General features: G+C 43.0%; 2 protein-coding genes across 3 annotated transcripts; one reads left to right on the forward strand and one right to left on the reverse strand.

The window, feature by feature from the left end:
- Positions 1-1657: 1657 nt before the first annotated feature.
- Positions 1658-16620, reverse strand: LOC124417942. Its single transcript, XM_046940879.1, has 4 exons — positions 16614-16620; positions 15733-16242; positions 2318-2414; positions 1658-1740 (listed from the first exon to the last, which is right to left on the reverse strand). Exons 1-4 carry the CDS (start codon positions 16618-16620, stop codon positions 1713-1715), a joined length of 642 nt encoding a protein of 213 aa, XP_046796835.1. The 3' UTR covers positions 1658-1712.
- LOC121106448 (SLIT and NTRK like family member 2) lies at positions 15550-19821 on the forward strand. 2 transcript variants are annotated; one of them, XM_046941146.1, is made up of 2 exons: positions 15550-15728; positions 16582-19821. In XM_046941146.1, the coding sequence occupies exon 2, from the start codon at positions 16625-16627 to the stop codon at positions 19196-19198; it is 2574 nt and encodes an 857-aa protein (XP_046797102.1). In that variant the 5' UTR covers positions 15550-15728; positions 16582-16624; the 3' UTR covers positions 19199-19821. The 2 variants fall into 2 exon arrangements, with proteins under 2 accessions (XP_046797102.1, XP_420364.1); XM_420364.8 differs by lacking the exon at positions 15550-15728 and adding an exon at positions 16049-16185.
- The last annotated feature ends 715 nt before the right edge of the window (positions 19822-20536 follow it).

The raw sequence follows: 20536 nt of genomic DNA on the forward strand, positions 1-20536 counted from the left end.
AACTGAGATCTTACATGCTTAGAAGTGCCTTTCAGTCTGCCTCTTTGGCACACCAAATCTGTGCTTGCAAAACATAGGCTAGAGTTGAAGTATAAAACTCCTGGCTATAGCAATGGTCAAGATAATTTCTAAAGCTAAGCCTGACTGAGTGTATGTCATTCATTCATAATCTCAAGTCATTCATTGTGGGAGATGGAGAGGTCAGCTCAGCCTCATCAAATGTCGACTTGCTGATAATGAGGCTCTGGAAAGGAGACAGAAGGTCTGAATAAACAGGCACGTTTTTTACCTAGGCATAAGATAAACTCTCTTTGAAGAGAGAACTCTCTTCTTATCAAGAAGAAAACCTTGCAATCCATTCAGAACATTGTACTTTTGCTCTTTCAGGGCCAAAGTGTGTTGTATAGCAACAGCAAGGAAGTCAAAGAAAAGTCCCTCAATCTAACAAGGAGCAAGGAATGTCAGTAGAATGAGAAGAACAATACACTTGTCGAAATTACAGTCAACCTTCTCCATCCACTGCATGCATGAATTATTGATAAGAGTCTAGAGAAAAGATTCACAGAATCATAGAATAGCCTAAGTTGGAGGGGACCTTAAAGATCATTGAGTTCCAACCCTCCAGACATGGGCAGGGTTGCCACCCACCAGATCAGGCTGCCCAGAGCCCCATCCAACCTGGCCTTGAATGCCTCCAGGGATAGAGCATCCACAACCTCTCTGGGCAACTTGTTCCAGCACCTCACCATCTCCTGAGTAGAGAAATTCTTAACTTCAGACCTAAATGACCAAAGCTCTTTTTGTTTAATACCCTGGTACTATTACTATCAGACCATGTAAAAAGTCAGTTCCCCTTCTGCTTGTAAGCTTCCTTCAAGTACTGGAAGATCACAGTGAGGTCTCCCCAGAGCCTTCTCTTCTCTAGGCAAAGCAAGCCCAACTCCCTCAGCCTGTCTTCATAGGAGTGGTGCTTCAGACCTTTGATCAGATGATGTGGCCCTCCTCTGGACCAGCTCCAACATCTCCACATCCTTTCTGTACTGAGGGACCCAGGCCTGGACACAGTACTCCAAATGGAGCCTCATGAAGGCAGAGCAGAGGGGTACAATCCCCTCCCTGCCTGCTGCTACACCTCTGTCAATGCAGACCAGGATATTGTTGGCCTTTCAGTCTGCCAGTGCACACTACTGGCTCAGGTCCAGCTTTTTGTCCACCAGGACCTCCATGTCCTTCCCCACAGGGTTGCTCTCAATTAGTTCTTCTTCTAGTCTCTAATTGTTATCTGGGATTGCCTTGACAGTACTCTTTATAACAAAGTGGATGCAAGGGCTCAAAGCAAACATAACATGGGAGAATGGGAGAATGGGAGAAGGACATGCAGGAGAAGGACCAGGAATGCAACTGCATCTGCAAAATAAATTCAAATAAACTGTATAAAAGAACGATATAATGTCTTCCTTCTACATTATGTTCTCTTCTTCATGTATACTGACATGAGAAGAGTAGGCATGGAAAATACCTCTATTATTAGCTACACATACATGCGCGCACAAGAAAAAAAAGAAGAGATTAGGAAGACTCCAGTCAACTATTTGCTATATCTACTGTCTCAAAACTTACATGGTGTCCTGAAAGGAGACTGTTGGAGGTGTGAGAAAGACTTTGAGAATCCTCTCTGGGTTTACAGTAGTGATTTTTCTACTGGCACATTTCTACTGACTGGTCATTTGACTATTGTTCCTATATGGGTACAAGGAAAATATTTTCATGCAGCCAAAGGCAACCTTTCAAGCACAGATGAAAAGAAGTAGGTTATTTACAGTTTTGAACCTATAGGAAAGCCCACAGCACGTACTTATCAGGAGCTGAAAAACTTGATCGTTAAAATCACCTACATCAAAACAGACATCTTCTATTGCCACATCCCTAAACGATTTATTGCTTTACTTCCCAAACACAACAGAAACAACTGAAAATCAAATTGTCATTTAGTGCTCAAGCAATGAATAATATTAGTAATTAGTTAAATATGAATAAAGATTAACTGCTTTGCTCATATTAATATATAGGAAGATCTGCTGCATAAAGATTAACACAATGTACCAGCACTGTGTTCATTTAAGTTTTAAATAAGAATTAGTAGAATCTGCCTATCAAAATGGTTTTTAATAAACTTAAAAGCACATGGTATTTTTCCTATAAGGGGAAAAGCATACATGAATATGCCAGCTGAGATGAAGATAAAGGCTCTGAAAAACAGGAGGAAAAGACAGGGAAAACAACTGCATTTAAATTTCCTTTTCAGCATATAACTGACCTTGAACATGATGAGTCTCCAGCCTTTCCCATGCATTTCAGTGCAATGGAGAATGTCCCTTGCCACAAACCACAGATCTGATTTAATGTAGTTCTGACTGAAGATAAATACAGAAGAGTCAGTCTGTGCTACTCTCTACACAATGAAAAGTGTCCAATTCTAAAAGCAAATCCACTCAGCTCAATCATCCCAAGTGTCAGCTGCTATTCAGCTTAGCAGATATAGCTTAAAGAATCCAGAAGAATCAGTCATTATGGTATATTTACAAAGGCATCACAGAAATTCACATTTGCTAGAGACAATCAAGGAAAACAAACACATGTTCATACATATATGAACATATTTACATATGCCCCTTTCCCCTACATATGTCCTACTACCACACAGTAATAAAATCTCTTTGTTCTCTCTGAGTTATTTTCTTGAATCTTTTGTGTCTATGAAAATAAGTGGAACTACTGCAGAAACTGCAATATCTGGTTGCTGGAACAGTATTTCTTGCTGGAAGCAGAAAGAATTAATAGAAGAAAAATTTCATGGAGCTGTTTCTTTGTGGGTGACTATAACAACTCATCTAATATTCAGAGCACACAGAAACCCTGATCTTACGCAGATGTCAGCCTGGCATAACCCTGCATGCCTCTAAAGGAATTTCTGTGCTGAGATCAGAATCCAGACTGATGCCAGGTCATACGCTGTAGTGGTGCCAGGCACAGATCTCCCACTGACATCTCTAGAGGTTGTGTATGAGTGCCAGTGGCAGTCCATTAGATTCAGGTCAAGACATCTGAAATTCTCCAGCTTCCTTGTTTCTGATTACCATATTTATATCAGAAGGAGTGAAAGAGAGTTCCCTACCGAAGGTTATCTGTAAGTTCACACTGTGTGTCCTCACTCTGCCACATCCAACAAATTGCTAACAGCCACTGTACCAAACAGGCTTACCCGGGATCAGTTTTGTGGAGCCAGCACAAATTTATGCAGGCTGCTGCAAGATGGAAGAGAAGCTGGGGTGGCACCACAGCTCTTTGTGGCCATGTCCAGCCTTTAAATGTTTTTGAAATGGTCCTCTGAATTTCATATTTCAAGAATAAAAGCAATTGGAGTCTGCTCAGCAAGAATCAAATTCATCCAAATGAGCAGGGCACCTTCCCAGAGTCTTCTCAGCTGGTTTGAAATGCCACCAAAGAAGGGTGAGAGATGCTCTACTCCTCACAGCCTCCCTGGAGAGCACCAGTTCTGATATGCGCCCCACTGGAGGAACCATCCCAGGCATTTCAGAATAGGAGAACATTTGTGCCCATGCAGAAGCAGCTTCATTCATAGAGTCATAGAATCATAGAATGGCCTGGGTTGAAAAGGACCACAGTGATCATCGAGTTTCAACCCCCGTGCTATGTGCAGGGTCGCCAACCTCTAGACCAGGCTGCCCCAGGCCACATCCAGCCTGGCCTTGAATGCCTTCAGGGATGGGGCAATCACAACCTCCTTGGGAAACCTGTTGCAGTGTGTCACCACCCTCTGTGTGAAAAACTTCTTCCTAATATCCAACCTAAACCTCCCCTGTTTCAGTTTAAAACCATTCCCCCTTGTCCTATCACTATCCACCCTTGTAAACAGCCATTCCCCTTCCTGTTTATATGCTCTACTGGAAGGCCACAATGAGGTCTCCCTCTCCCCGGAGCCTTCTCTTCTCCAACAGAAATAAGCCTGGTTCCCTCAATCTTTCTTCATAGGAGAGGTTCTCCAGCCCTTTGATCATCTTAGTGGACCTCCTCTGGACCCTCTCCAACAGCTCTCTGTCTTTCTTATACTGGGGGCTCCATACCTGGACACAGTACTCCAGATGGGGCCTCACAAGAGCCGAATAGAGGGGGACAACCACCTCCCTCTCTCTGCTGGCCACCCCTTCTTTAATGCAGCCCAGAACACACTTGGCCTTCCAGGTTGCAAGCGCACACTGATGGTTCATGTCCAGCTTCTCGTCTACCAGGACCCCCAAGTCCTTCTCCGCAGGGCTGCTCTCAAGGAGATCTTCCCCCAGTTTGTATAAATACCTGGGATTGCCCTGACCTAAGTGCAGCAACCTGCACTTGGCCTTATTGAGCATTATTAGGTTTTCATGGGCCCACTTCTCCAGCCTGTCCAGGTCCCTCTGCCTGGCTTCCCTTCTTTCCAGTGTATCGACTGCACCACTCAGGTTGGTGTCATCTGCAAACTTGCTGAGGGTGCACTCAATGCCACTGTCTATGCCGTTGATGAAGATGTTGAAGAGCACCGGTCCCAAGACCGACCCCTGAGTGACACCGCTTGTGACCGGCCTCCACCCTGACACAGACCCATTGATCACAACCCTTTGGCTGTGTCCAGCCAGCCAATTCCTAATCTATCAAACAGTCCGTCCTTCAAATCCATACCTCTCCAATTTAGAGAGAAGGATGTGGTGAGGGACCATGTCAAAGGCCTTGCAGAAGTCCACGTAGATGACATCCACCACCCTTCTCCCATCCACCAAAGCCATAACTCCATCATAGAAGGCCACAAGATTGGTCAGGCATGCTTGCTACTGGCCAAAAGTACTGCAGAGGCTGCGCTGCAATGCTGTCACCTCCTTACAGTGGTTGTGAAGGTCATTTCAGACTCATCCTATTTGAGAGCAAAATTCACTCCCAAAAGAGAACACAAGACTTTCCTAAAGTACATCATAAGTCCTCAAAGCATTCCTCAGTTTTGTATACAATAGCTGTCAATGGTTTGTAATAGATGGGAATGAACTTGCACATGGCCCATGCTCTTGTGCTTATCACAGTGGTGGACTTTGTGCCCTTTTAAACTTCATAAAGTCAGATGGCCTAGGCTAGCTGCAGGATGTCACCCAAAACATAACTATTTCATAGCTCCTACTTATTTTTTGGAACATTAAAATTTTTGATCATCACTAAAGCAGATTAATTAAGCCCTAAACATAAGCACATCATAACAGAGAAGTTTTGTTGTCATCCCAAGGAAGCATCTATTTGCAAAGTACATGACAATATCAAAGAGCTCTCTATTGATTAAACTTTGGAAATAAAACTGCACCATTTATCATATGCTGTTTGCAAAAATGCCGATCTTTATAATACTCACATAAACATACTGTGTTTTCCCTGTGAACTCATTAAATTTATTATTAAGACTCTATCCTAGGCTGCCTAGATGTGGGAAAAATATCTTTCAGATAATGCATTAACATTCATAACCTGTATTTAAAGCAGTGCATGGTGCCATCTCAAAAGAGAATGGTCTTGTCTGCATTTCCAGCCTAAGCCTCATTTCCGGGGATAGAGACAGGGAGTGGCAACACTGTATTTCAGCTCTTTTAAATGGTACTAGAAAAGGTCTGATGTACAATTTGTCAATTTAATTGCAACTATCTTACAGAGGTTCATGGTACACTGAGTTAAGCAATAATGAAATTGTTAGCATATTATTGTAAACTAGCTGGCAAGTGCTATCATTCTGATTGTGCATACAGTATCCAGTACAATTCTAATTCTAGATCTAAAACTTCATGCTTTTAAGGTATTGAACAAAAAATGATACAACCATATTCTTACATATACGCTCACATTCAATAGAAAAAAAGAAACAGAAGCAAAACCACAGGTAAAAATACAGTGAGGGCTTGGGCCATGAATCATATTGTTAGGTGTTCCTGAAGTAGCAAAATACGAATGATACTGAATATGTAAGTCAATGACAAAAAGGGTAAAAACAATAACAAAAAAGACATTATGGGGGGAAGAAATTTGTAGCTGCAATACATCTGTCTGCCCTTGAGCCCAATCCTGCTAGAGGTATTCTCAGTGTAAGATGTGATTTGCAAAAGGACATCCATTAGCTGTTGATGTTCACAGAATCATAAAATATCCTGAGTTGGAAGTGAGTCCAACTCCTGGTTCCACACAGGTCCACCCAAATGTCAGACCTATGGCTGAGAGCATAATCTCAACACTTCTTTAACTCCAGCAAGCTCTGTGTCATGATCACTTCCCTGGGGATGTTGTTCCAATGCCTGACTACCCTCTCAGTGAGGAACCTTTCCTTGATATTCAACCTGACCATCCCCTGTTGCAGCTTCATACCACTCCCTCAGGTCCTATTGTTGGTCACCAGTGAGAGGAAATCAGCATCTGCTCCTCCATTCCCTCTCAAGAGGAAGCTGTAGGCTGCCATGAGGCCTTCTCTCAGCCTCCTCTGCTCAGGGCTGATCCTTATCACAGAATAACAGAATAACAGAATGGTTTGGGTTGGAAGGGACCTTTAAGATCATCTAGTTCCAACCCCCTGCCATAGGTTGCTCAAAGCCCCGTCTAACCTGGCCTTGAATGCTTCCACAGGGAGGGGGCATCCACCACCTCTCCAAGCAATCTGTTCCAGTGTCTCACCACCCTCACAGTAAAGAATTTCTTCCTAATATCTAGTCTAAACCTGCCCTCTTCCATTTTAAAGCTATTTCCCCTCATCCTGTCACTACATGCCCTTATAAGAAGTCCCTCCCCAGCTTTTCTGTAGGCCCCATCCAGGCACTGGAAGGCATCATACCATTTAATTTCTTTATTGAAAACTTTGGATAAATAAATATTCAAATTTCATCGATTTTCAAATCTCACAAAATCATGTTGTTTTGATCATGCAGTCAGCTGTGGATCAGCAAACCTACACACTTGCACAGAGCTTCATGACAGTCAGTTTGCCCTGAAGAACAAATTTCTCATTTTAAATTCATTTGCAAAACAAACCAAGGAACTCCATATTTTCCACACACATTCCCCTCTGACCCTTCATCATCTTTGTAGCCCTCCTCTAGATACGCTAATAGTTGTAAGACCTTTTTGTACTGTGGCACCCCAAACTGTACACAGTACTCAAGGTGAGATCACATCAGTGCAGTGTAGAGTGGGACAGTCGCTTCCCTTAACCTACCAGCAACGCTGTGCTTGAGGCACCCAATGTACAGTTGGCCTTCCTGTCTGCGTGGACACACTAATGTCTCATGTTTAACTTGCTGTTGATCAAGATCCCCAAATCTGGAGACCCAGAGTCTGTCATCAGCAATGAAGACAGATGCAAGTAAAGCATTAAACACCTTTACTTCGTCTATATCCCTGTTTGTAAGATGATCATACTCACCAAGCAGTAAGTCAGAGCTCTCTCTAGCCTTCTCTTTGTTGTTAACATATTTTAAAAAAAAACCTTTTCGTTGTCTTCACAGTATTGGCCAGTTTCGACTCTCACTGAGATTTGGCTGCGCAAATTTTCACCCTACAAAGGCAAACAGCATCCCTATGGTCTTCCCATTTTGCCTGACCTTGCTTCTAGCAGCCATGCACATTCTATTTCCACCTGAGCTCTAGAAGATCTCTGTCCAGCCAAGCTGGCCTTCTGCCCTGCCTGCTTGACTTCCAACATTTTGGAATTGCTTTTTCCTGGGCTCCCAGAAGGTGGTACTTAAAAAGTGACCAGCACTGGTGGACTCCAATGCCTTCAAAAGTGATTTCCTAAGAGACCTTACTAATTAGTTTCTTGAGCAGCCTAAAATCTGCTCTCCTTGTATCCAGGGTTGAGGTTTTAGTGACAGTTTTCCTCCTATCACCAAGGATTTTAAATTTGACCACTTCATGATCACCATTGCCATGATGAGCACTAATCACCATTTCATCCATGAGACTTTCTCTGTTCACAAATATCAGATCTAGGAGGGCACCTTTCCTGATCATCTCCTTTAGTACCTGTACCAGAGAGTCGTCACAAAAGTGTTTTAGGAATTTCCTGGACCTGCTTGCATCAGTTTGAGTGATGTTCCCAGTTAATGTCCAACAAGTTGAAGTCCCCCCATAAGGACAAGGGAAGTTGATCTACATCTCTCCCTTAGTTCCTTAAAGAATGACTCATCAATGTTATTCTGTCAAAAGAACAGTTATTTGTATTAGTTAGAAAACCCCAAAATATTAAAATTTAACAAGAAGTTCTTATAAGGGAAGAGAGGCTTCATAAGGCCATGACTGCTGTGAAAGAGAAAGTATTGCAATACTTACACTTGAGACATACAGATTCACTGGCCAGTTTATAGCCAAATGGAGGATAAGCTGGGAATCTTATCCCCATACAATTCCAAGTGCATTAGCATTACCAGCTTGGATTATAAAGTCAAACACTTGAACATACCAAAGTAACAACAAGATTTCAAGTTAGAAAGCTCAGATGTGTGAGGATGTAAACTCCCCAGAGCAGATGTCACAGCTGAAATCTTGCCACCATGAAGACATAGGGAAATAGGTCAAATACTTATGTCTAGGTCAGAATTGGATATACTCTTGTATTGTGTTTTGAGCAGTAACAACTCTGGGAACTACTTTATATGCTATATTAATTTTAAGGCTTCCCTGAAGCATGGAATTCTTTATTCCAAGGGATCCTCCCCAAAAGATGAATGCAACCACCATTCTTATAAGTTCTAATTTTTCAATCCATTTTTGTTCATGCCACTTTGAGTCATACATCGTACTTCAGAGTTGTTAGTTGTAACTTACTGGTGTCCACACACAAACACACACACACACACACACACGCACATGTATATATACTGTAGGGTAGTTTTCAGATAAATGACTACTGTTCAGAAAGAGCAAAGTTTGTGCTTAAAGTGATGTGGGAAAGACTGCAGCAAGGAAGGGAATATTTTTAATATAGCAGGAAAAAAGATCTTTATTTGTGAATAAAGAAGTCCACATTTTCTCAGTGTTACATTTTTTATAACATGAATGGAAGCCATCTCTTCCTAAAAGCTATATCTACTTTCCTGTTTTTTGTTATTGTTCTCACTTACTACACCCCTCTTTTCAGAGATAGACATATCAACTTTTTTGTTTTTGATAAATGACTTGTCTTTTCAGCATAATTTCTTCATTTCTTTCAACTCGAGGCAGCTTCTTGGCCTGCATTGTACTGAGCAAGCCTTATCCTCACGAGTCATAAGCTAGTTTCACTTGTGACACCAGAAGCCACCACCTCAGTCCCACAACCTCATTCACATCTATGTAACTTTACACAGTGAAGTACCCACACTGATCATACACATAAAACAGACCTTGAAAAGGTCCTGCAGATAAAAGTGAATGTCTGATCTGAAAACATCTTTTCTATCAGAGAGCTATCCCAATCATTACCATTGTGTATTGAAGAAGCCTACAAACAACAACACAAGTGTTTAACAACAGATTTCCCTACCTACTTCTGACAGGAAGCTGAGCACTCAAGACACAACTTTTCAATTTTGAGCCAAATTCTGATGGGGATTTTTTCTCATATGTAACAACGAATGAAGCCAGGCTGCAAGTACTCTTCTAGCTGGGACAATTCTCAGTTATTTCTATAGAAGCAGGAAACAAAAATCTTTAATGCTCACTTTTTTTCATCAAATCTGGATCAAATTAATTGAGAAGGGATGGGACCTTGACTGACAGCCAGACATATGCACATACTGCATATATACATAGAGAATAATTACATCTCTATTAGAAACCAGATGATCAATACAAAAGCCAATGAGTGCTCAAACAATTTTTGTTCAGTTGGCAACTGCCTGCAGACATCGCATGGAATGAACTTAATGGAAAGAACTTTTGGGAGCACATGAGTGTCCAAAAAATATTCAGGATTTTCTGCTCATCATGGAGCAAGCGCATAAAAATGTGCATAATTACAACTCAATGACATGACTCATTCTGAATGTGGAGTATGAAATGTCACTGTGAACTGTTCAGAAGAAATCCTCAGGCCATGATTATTCATAGAAATTATTTGATGAGCAATTTCACTTAAAAAATTCAAGGAAACAAGAAAAATAGGCTAAACCAATAGAATGCATTATTTATCATGAATAATTAATTTGGAGGAACTCTTCCTCCTACCTTACAGAAAGCGAGCTCAAGGTTTAGAGCACTGGAGTCCAATTTAAGCTGAGTTCTGAAGTTTTAACTGAGGGCTTTTATGATGATGCACTCCAGGCTGGCCTTCTGCCCAGGTCTGAATTTCACCCACTGCACCCACTCCTCCCATATTGTTAAATATGTCATTAACATTAGTAGGATTTGGATTCAACTGTACTGCCATAAAAATCATTATATGGAGACATTTCATTATGCTTCTTTTACTACTAATAACTAAAGGGAAGAAAGCTCTCACACCAACCCATCAGGCTTGCAAGACTGGATATTCAGAATACTCATACATAAAATGAATTATGCAAAGTGAGCACTATTACTAAAGCATATGCATTCAGTAAAGCAAGAAGACCTGACAATTTCAGTAATACTCTCTGAATGACTGAAAATGTTTGTGTTCACTTGCATTTGCATGATGAGACATTTCCAGGTAGAAACATGCAAGGAACGTTACATGTAGAGAACTCAGATGATATTTTTTTCCGCTTCTGATTCTCAACAATGTCAGCACAGGACATTCATCTTCAGATTCATCCCACTGTCCCACTCAGAGAAAAAAAAACACACTGACATGATGAAGCAAAGCACTTCTAAAAATATTTAGCCTACTCAACTAAATAAGATGTAAGTGCATACTTGTAAATTTGCTCAAGGATCTGATCCAAAGCCCACTGAAGTCAGTAGGAGTCCTTCTACTGACACCAAAGGGCTTTGGCTCAGACATACTACTTTGCTGAATAGCAATGAATGCAGCCATAAACATCAGCTGTCTCACAGTTCTTTGCTGGGACCCATGCTAAAAGATGCATGTACAAGGGAAGGTGACACTTATTTTTCTATGAAAGAATGAAAAAATAGTTGGATAAGCTAAAATAAAATGCAGTCTTTACTACACAGAGACAAGTGGGTCTGTCAGTATTTCAGGTGTACAGGCCATCTGGGGTGCTTTATGACAGACAGATTATATATCATATTTCCTGATGAAACTGATATTATAGCTCACTAAATATGCATCTAATTTTTAAGAAAGTTGGGATTCCACATTAATAACACAAAATATCAGAAAACTGATAGTTTTGCTGCTGTGTTTTGCACAGCCAGTGTAAGTTCCTGCTGTGCTGACACAAAATGGATTACCCCAGACACACAGAAACAAATAATGGTGAAATCACCTTGCAAAGTAAGCAAATAAATAAATTATAATTACCCTGAAATTATACAATGGATGTCAGTAATGTGTATCTTTAACTAGGATTTGAGTCCTTGCAGGAACAGCAAAGGAAGGGAGAATTACTAGGCATGTTGATTTCAAGTCACAGTTCATTAAATTCTTTTATTTCTACAGTTGAAATCATGAAGTGTCAGTAAGTAATATGCTAAAGTAACCTATGGCTCTCCAGATGCTTGAATGGATGGGGGAAATCGAGCTAAAAATGTATCCAGAAGTGAAGGAACATCATTACAGGTAACAGCAAAGACCGTTACAGACTGTCAGCAAAGTGCAACTCAGCAGACACCACATACAAACAAGTCCCATCACTCTGCAGTGCCCTTCTGCCCATCAACTGAAGGGGAACCTTTGCTCTCCTTCCATGGAGGCTTTGCCGAAAGCATCCCTCTCCTCTGCCAGTTCTCAGAAATGCACTGCACCAGCTTGTTGTTGCTGAGCACCACTGGTGAGCAGGGATGGCTGCCAGGGCCGCAGAGGGCAGAGGTTGTTAGCTCCTTGCTCCTTGGCTTTCATACCCACCCTCCTCCTCTTGCCATTCCCTTGCCCAAAGGAAGGTAGTGAAAGCCAGACTGTTCTTTTGCTCTCTTTCACAGCATGCTTTCCAGTGTTACTGGATGAACTAAATGCTTGGATTACAAATAACAAATATTTTGCAAGCTTCTCACTGCTAAATCTGGAAACTGTTTATTTCCTCAGTGCCTCAAGTGAGGCACAAAAATACCCCATTTATAGTATAGGAAAGATTCAAAAAATGTACATAGCCATGGAGAATGACTCCAGCTACAAACAGGCTCACAAAGACATACAGGGAAATAGCCCCTCAGAAAGTGAGAAAGACAAAACAAGAACCCTGAGCCAACATGGAAAAGGCATCTCGTATTATGGATTACAGGGTGAGGATCACTAAATACCTATACCTACAAATTCCACCACGCTAGTCACCATGTTTTCTTCACAAAAATCAGTCAGGTAATTATCTGTACTACATATATAAATCCCTCCTTACATACTACCAGTATCCAAGTTTCCTTGATACTTTCTGATGATCAGTAAAGCTTATATACTGCCCTCCATCCAACTAACAGGGATCACTGCTTAGCTATTTGTTCTGTTCTTTTCTTTATTCCATAAGATTTTAGGTTGGATGCATATGATTTTGCTTTCTTCATTTACAAAAAGAGGGACTGATAAACTGATGGAGATACATGAGAAGCGCTTAACATCCATCTGCAGATAAAATGTGGAGAAAGAAAAAGAGCATCACGTTTCCAGGCTTATCCTGCTCCTTGATATTTACTCTCACAGAAGGACAATAGCATGAGGCAGGCAGTAAGAGTAATGATCTGTGCCAAATTTTAGTTGCTTATGCTTCCATGCCATGGTCTGGCATTCTTTTTCCTGCCAGCAGATGGATGAAGTGGTGGCTCTAGCACCATGCAGGAGTCAAATATTGTGCTGGTGTATATAACAGCACGAGACTAACACAGTCCTTCTGAAGCTGGTTCAGGCAGGTATCAAGTACTTTGTTTACACCTGCACCAGAGCAGTTTGTGAGTGGCCCCCTGGGAAGCCAGTACAGGATAATCAAGGGTTCTTCATCAACTACACTGGGATGCTAGCAAGGATAAAAATGCCAAATTGAAGGCAGCCAGAGATACAGAGATGCAGAGAAGAAAGCATTTTTTAGCAGTGGGAGGCAAAAGCTCATGGAACACTTTACCAAATATACCAGATTTTCATCATAGAAAATGGCTAAAATATTCCTGGCCATGCTATCATTTTTTCAGAGTTCTTGTTTTGTTTTGTTTTATTTGTCTCCTATAAAGTATAATCTAGTTTAAGCAGGAATTAATTCCAACTTATCTTATGGAGTGTTAATGCAAGATCATGAAGACACAGTGGTTCCTTTAAGCCTTATAACCTATGAATCTGTAAGTTATAGATTTCTTCATACCTCTGCCCCAAAAGGAGGATGAGGGAATACAGCAAAGTAATTGGGAAAAAGAAAAAACCTTCTCAATACATTCACACCAGGTGCAGGACCATGTTTTCCCAAAGTCTCCCACTGCTGGAGGCTCCCAGGCAGCTGCAGCCTGAAAACATTCCTGCACCCAACGTACCAAATAAGACAGGTGGGGAAGAAAGCTGTTCTTTTTTACTGTGTGTTTTTAACTGAGTGAATTATAAAATACTTTGGGCATGCTGAGAAATTATGATTCATTCCTAAATAAAAAACTGTAGCTATTTTCCTTCTTTAAATCCCCATTTCTCCTCCTACAACAGTGGTTATTACATGGATACATTTGCAATGTAATGGAATCAGTATCATCTCTGTGTAATATTACTGTTTCAATCCCTTAACACTCTGTTCCTTCTATTCCACAGGATGCTGGTAATTACTTCTGAGGCACGCCATTTGTACACTTCCCTTCCCAGGCAGCTTCAGCAGTTAACTCAAATGCATTTCCCATGTACTAGTAAACAAAGGCAAGTGTGACAGCGTATGTGGCCCCATGAGCCACTTTCAGGACATGACCCTTGCCCACCAGAAAGTTGCATGGCACCAAACCTCACAGCCACATACATGAGAGATGATAAGGAAATGCAGAAGACTTTTTTCTGCCTTCAGCTTCCACTGTGTGTTGCAGGAAGCCTGGAGAGTTGGCTGTGCTGTGCAGGGCTGTCTGGGGGCAACGTGGGGAAGGCAGGTTACAGCAACATGTGTGTGCCTCTGCTGCATGCCCACATGGGCAAGGGCATGTCTGGGCATACTCCCTTCAATAAAACAAATTCAACCTGAGCCCAGTTTTCCCTTCTCCCCTTAGGTTCATGCCCCTCCTTCAAGTTCCAAAGACCTGAAAGTAAGATGAGGAATGTTCTGAAACTGGTCCAATTTTGCTTCACCTTTTGATGATGTATTCTAATGCTTAAAGAGAAATTAAACATAAAACAAGAAAAGAAACAAACAAACAAAACTTCCAGCAAAATAATCTGCCTACTGCTGTGTTAGTGCTGTAAAACTCCAGATCTGCTACAGTGATTTTCCTTGATCTTAGCCAATTTTGCTCCTGAATTCAGCCGGACAAGCAGGGTTTGAAAGGAGCAGCTCTGGTCGCATCTCAAAATCCCCGTATCATCGAGCTTGGTGCAGGACCACCTCAACAGCCTACTCCAGAGCAGGATACTCCTGTTTTTTTTCTACAACCTCTCCACATTTTAAGTAGGGAAGCTTTAGTAGCTCTGATCCTAAACACCAACTTCAGTACTTCCCTGCTCAGCAGCACTACAAAGGCATATGAGCTGGCTGCTGCGGGGTGCTGATGCTCTTCCTGATTTCAGGCACCCCATAAGAACAGGCAATGCATTTTTTGATACCCCTAAAATGTGGGCTCTGATACTTAATGGTTGAAGACTAATACAAAATGACAGCACCAATCTTGACAAGTCCAGCAGTCTTTTGGCAGCTCTATAATCTAGAGACTAAGTGCTGCTAACTCCCTATATAAATCCTGTAATAATGTATACTGCTGTATTAGCACTTTAAAAATTTATTGTGCCTTTCCTTTCCTTTCCTTTCCTTTCCTTTCCTTTTCTTTCTTTTTTCTTTTCTTTTCTTTCTCTTTTCTTTCTCTTTTCTTTTCTTTTCTTTTCTTTTCTTTTCTTTTTTCTTTTCTTCCAGTGTGAACTCCACATTTTATGCTCTTGAGAGAAATGAAGAGCAGCAACCTGCTCCTATCAAACACAGATCTGTGCCCTGGGCACAGTGCTGAGGCAAAGTCACAATAACCCACATCCAGTATCTTGTTCTTTCAAAATGCAGCCAAATACTATCCCATTACACCGCGATTTGGCAGCGGGACGGCTCCAGGCAGTGGAAATAGTCACCCTGGATGGGGTCTCGCGGCTCAGCACTCGGGTGAGCTTTCCAGAGCGTGGAGCCAGCCGAGTCGGCGGAAGGTGCTGAATCCCCATGGCTGACAGCGAGCGTCCCCGCAGCGAGCAGTGCTCGGGAAGGGAGCTGCGCGGCGGGGAGAGAACTGCTGCCAGATCCGGGTTTTGCAGCACCCCTGCTCCGAGAGCCGGATTGTGTGCGTGTGTGCGGCTCGCCGGCTGGCAGGTGCCGAGGAAGCTGGCTGACATGCTATTTTGAAAGCACAGATTTAGAGACTCGGGGCCAAAACTCCGGCCGCAGGTACCTCCGCTCACTAGCGTGCTCCGCGCCCTTCGGGCTGCCAGAGGCCTCCCCCGACGAGCTACCGAGCCGGAAACGGAGCCGCCCGCGAGAGCGGCTGGGGGAGGGGGAGGGGGCTGGGAGAAATGTGTCCCCCACGCCCCCGACGTGACGTCAGCGCCGCTCCGTGCGGGGCAGCCAGCAAACGATCCGTGCCGCGCCGCGTCGCGCTCTGCGTAGAGCCGTCCGCGCTCTCGCAGCGGCGCAGCCGCTGCTCCTCGCCCGCTGTCCGGCAGAACTTCCCGCCCCACCGAGGCCGGGACAGCGCTGCGCGGGCACTGCCTCGCCCCGCCGGGCTCTTTCTGAGGTGGGCGGCGGGCGATGCCTCTTCCTGCCCGGTGCCTGGCTCCCGGGGCGCGGCGGCGGCGCTCGGTGGCGGCCCCTGCCCCTGCTGCCCGCTCGGGCACCCCGAAAGCAGGTAGGAGCCGGGGAGCGAAGCGACTCCCGGGCGTAGGGAGGCTCAGAGGGGCTCGGTCTGGGGGAACCCTGCTGCTGCTGTCGATGGCTTATTCTTCTCCTCCCTATACGCCCCTCTCCTCCCCCCCCTCCCCTCCCCCCCTTTTAAAATAACAACTAGGGAATGGAATTGCGGGCAGCGCTTGGGATCCCGGCTTTGGGAGACTCTTGCGGCGGAGCTTTACCAGAACGGCTCCGCGGGCAAAAAGTGGGCTAAGGGAGGGAGAATTTCAGAGGAGTTTTGCTAGTCGTTGCTTTGCTGCCCCCTTAAAACCTGCTTTGCCCTCCCCTTGCAGCCTCTACTCCTGGCCGTTTTTACTGGGGGTTTCTTTCTTTCTCTCCTTACCTTCCTCAAAAGGTTTGACTGTAGGTACTAAAGCAGGGATCAACGGCGCATAAAGATGCTGAAGGGTGTTTGGTTGCTCAGTTTGTTAACAGTGGCTGGGATCTTGCAGATAGAAAGTCGCAAACCTACCAAAGACATTTGCAGCAAGAGCCGCTGCCCTTGCGAGGAGAAGGAGAACGTGCTAAACATTAATTGTGAAAACAAAGGATTTACTACCATCAGCCTCCTCCTGCCACCACCATCCAAGATCTACCAGCTCTTCCTCAATGGGAATGCGCTGACCCGCCTGTTCCCCAATGAGTTTGTCAACTACTCCAATGCTGTAACCCTCCACTTGGGCAATAACGACATGCAGGAGATCCACACTGGGGCCTTCAGTGGCCTCCGCACCCTCAAGAGGTTGCACCTCAATAACAACAAGCTGGAAGTGCTGAAGGAAGATACATTCTTGGGCTTGGAGAGCCTGGAGTACCTGCAAGCTGATTACAACTACATCAGTGCTATTGAGGCAGGGGCCTTCAACAAGCTGAACAAGCTCAAAGTGTTGATTCTCAATGACAACCTCCTGCTGTCCCTGCCTAGCAATGTCTTCCGCTTTGTGCTCCTCACCCACCTGGACCTGCGGGGGAACCGGCTGAAGATGATGCCTTTTGCTGGTGTGCTGGAGCACATTGGAGGCATCATGGAAATCCAACTGGAAGAAAACCCCTGGAACTGCACTTGCGACTTGCTGCCACTTAAGGCCTGGCTAGACACAATCACCGTATTTGTGGGTGAGATAGTCTGTGAAACCCCTTTCAGGCTACATGGGAAAGATGTGACTCAGCTCACCAGACAAGATCTGTGCCCTAGGAAAAGCTCCAGTGATTCAAATCAGAGGGAAAAGCACCCTATCATCTCAGACCCACATGTCTCAAAGTTATTGCCCACAGCCAATTCTGCCATCAATCCCACCAGAGCCCCAAAAGCCAGCCGCCCCCCCAAAGCCAGGAATCGCCCCACACCCCGTGTCACTGTGTCAAAAGACAGACAAATATTTGGACCTATCATGGTTTACCAGACAAAGTCTCCTGTGCCCATCACCTGCCCAGATGGCTGCATCTGTACTTCACAGAGCTTGGACAATGGCTTAAATGTGAACTGTCAAGAGAAAAAGATAAGTAATATCTCTGAACTCCACCCTAAACCAACCACTCCAAAGAAACTTTACCTTACCAGTAACTATCTGCAAGTCATTTATAGAACTGATCTAGCAGAGTACAGCTCTCTGGATTTGTTACATCTAGGAAACAACAGAATTGCAGTGATACAAGAAGGTGCCTTTACAAACCTCACGAGTTTACGCAGACTTTATCTTAATGGCAACTACCTTGAGATTCTTTACCCTTCTATGTTTGATGGGTTGCAGAGCCTGCAATATCTCTACCTAGAGTACAATGTCATTAAGGAGATCCTGCCACATACCTTTGACACTCTTAGTAATCTTCATCTGTTATTTCTCAACAACAACCTGCTCAGATCCCTGCCTGACAATGTCTTTGGTGGCACTTCCCTCACCAGGCTCAACCTAAGAAACAACCATTTCTCACACCTGCCTGTGAGAGGAGTCTTAGACCGTCTGTCAGCTCTAATTCAGATCGACCTCCAGGAGAACCCATGGGACTGCACATGTGACATCATGGGGCTGAGGAACTGGATAGAGCAAGTTACTGACCAGAACAGTCAGCAGTCAAATCCCCCTGTTGTTATCAATGAAGTCATATGCGAGTCTCCCACCAAACACTCTGGAGAGCATTTGAAATTCCTGAGCAAAGAAGCCATCTGCCCAGAGAACCCCAGCTTGTCAGAGTCATCTCTCCTGCCCATGAATCAGAACACAGATATGCCCCATCTCCTTGGTATCTCTCCCAGCTCCTATCCAGAAATACACACAGAAGTTCCACTCTCTGTCTTAATTTTAGGCTTGTTGGTTGTGTTTATTTTGTCAGTCTGTTTTGGGGCAGGCCTGTTTGTCTTTGTTCTTAAGCGCCGGAAGGGGGTGCAAAGCATGCCCAGCAGTGCAAATAACTTAGATATCAGTTCATTTCAGCTGCAGTACGGGTCTTACAACACTGAGACCCATGATAAAACCGAAGGACATGTTTATAACTATATTACCCCTCCTGTTGGACAGATGTGCCAAAACCCAATCTACATGCAAAAGGAAGGGGATCCAGTTGCCTATTACAGAAATCTCCATGAGTTTAGCTATAACAGTCTTGACCACAAAAAGGAAGATCCCACCAGCTTTGCATTTACAATCAGTGAAGCTGAATTACTGGAAAAGCAGTCCTCACCACGGGAGCCAGAGCTGCTGTATCAAAATATTGCAGAAAGGGTCAAGGAACTCCCCACTGGAGGATTAGTTCATTATAACTTTTGCACCTTACCCAAAAGGCAGTTTGCCCCTTCATATGAATCAAGACGCCAAAACCAGGACAGGATAAATAAAACTGTTTTGTATGGAACCCCCAGGAAATATTTTGCAGAACAATGTAAACCAGAGCATCCTTTACTCCAAGGAAAGCTACAAACAGAACCAGACTACCTCGAAGTTCTGGAAAAACAAACTGCAGTCAGTCAGCTGTGAGGGGGGCATTGGGAGGCAAAGAAAGATTTTTAAATGAGCTCAACATCACATTTAATTGATTCTGAACTCAGTGCTGATGTCATCTGTCACATTTCAAACATTTTCACTTTTTAAATTAGGAAGTGAGAGAGAGAAATCAAACCTTTACAGGGACATGATGTTGCTTTTGCAATATTCCCTTTAAGTTATTTCTCTCTCTCCTTTTGACCTTTCTGTAGGAACTGTCACTGCAAATATACATTTCTGTAATAAATCTTGCGTAATTCTTTTTGATTTGGAAGGAAATGAGGAAGAGTCTTTGGGTGCTTTTTGTTTTGGCTTTTTTTTTTTTTTTGGTTTGTTTGTTTGTTTGTTTTCATTTTTAAGTGGAAGCTTAATGTGGTATGTAGAAGATCTCCAAAGATCTTTTTCCTGGACTTTTGACTTTCTTTTGTAAATAATAATATACAGTACTGCTGTTCCAATTATCATGTCTAGCCGCTGGGCGTCACTTTCTTGTGTTAAAGTGCCTTTGCACTTTAAGTACATTATTACTTAATTTTTGCTCTTAGCTTTGATAAATTGAACCTATTTTAATGTGTTGTATTTTTGAAATTAAAAAAATAAATAAATTGTAAAATAGACTTATATGTCAGATGCTTTAAATCAGAAGCTTTGATTTATAGAAAAGCTACCCTTCTTTAGATTAATCTAGTTCTAGGACCATAGAGACTGAACTGTAAGTTATTGAGGGTTTTTTTCTTTTCCCTCTGGGTTTGTTTAATGCAACTCACTGAAATCAGATGAGGATTTAACAGTGGACTAGAGGTTATCAAATGCCTCAGCTAGGACTAACAGCTCATTAATAAAAGATGTTTAACACAACATCATAGTGAACTGAACAATTAGTGTTTTTAATTCATTGCATTGCAGTTCTAACACGGTAATATTCAGTGGTTTAAGATTATTTTCTTATTTAAGAAAGCATTACTCACAAAATTTATGCATTAAATTAGGTATTTTTATATACTATGTGACAGTTGATATTTGTAACTTTTGACTGAAACTAAAATGTCCTGCTGCAAGGTTGAGGATTGTGGGTTTTCTTTTTTTGTGTGTGTGTGTGTTCTTTTTTTGTTGTTTTGTTGTTGTTGTTGTTGTTTTGTTTTGTTTTTTGGTTTTTTTTTTTTTTTTTTGCAGGGACACTAGCATGGGTCATACCATGCCTCATTAATTTTGTTAACATACAGGCAAATGAACCAACACCAAAAGTAAAATATGAACCTGGGTCTCTCCATCCCTCGAAATGATGGTAGCAGAGCTCAGTAATGTGCATCATGCTAAGTTTCAGTTGTCTGA

The sequence above is a fragment of the Gallus gallus genome, chromosome 4 (assembly GCF_016699485.2).
Source record: "Gallus gallus isolate bGalGal1 chromosome 4, bGalGal1.mat.broiler.GRCg7b, whole genome shotgun sequence".
Lineage (NCBI taxonomy): Eukaryota > Metazoa > Chordata > Aves > Galliformes > Phasianidae > Gallus > Gallus gallus.

Coding starts and splice junctions, on each gene's coding strand:
- LOC124417942 (XM_046940879.1), bottom strand. Junction 2,415..15,732: donor GAGCACGCTAGTGAGCGGAG/GTACCTGCGGCC, acceptor ATTTATCTTCAG/TCAGAACTACATTAAATCAG. Junction 1,741..2,317: donor GGAGACTCATCATGTTCAAG/GTCAGTTATATG, acceptor GTACCCATATAG/GAACAATAGTCAAATGACCA.
- LOC121106448 (XM_046941146.1), top strand. CDS start 16,625: ATGCTGAAGGGTGTTTGGTTGCTCAGTTTGTTAACAGTGGCTGGGATC.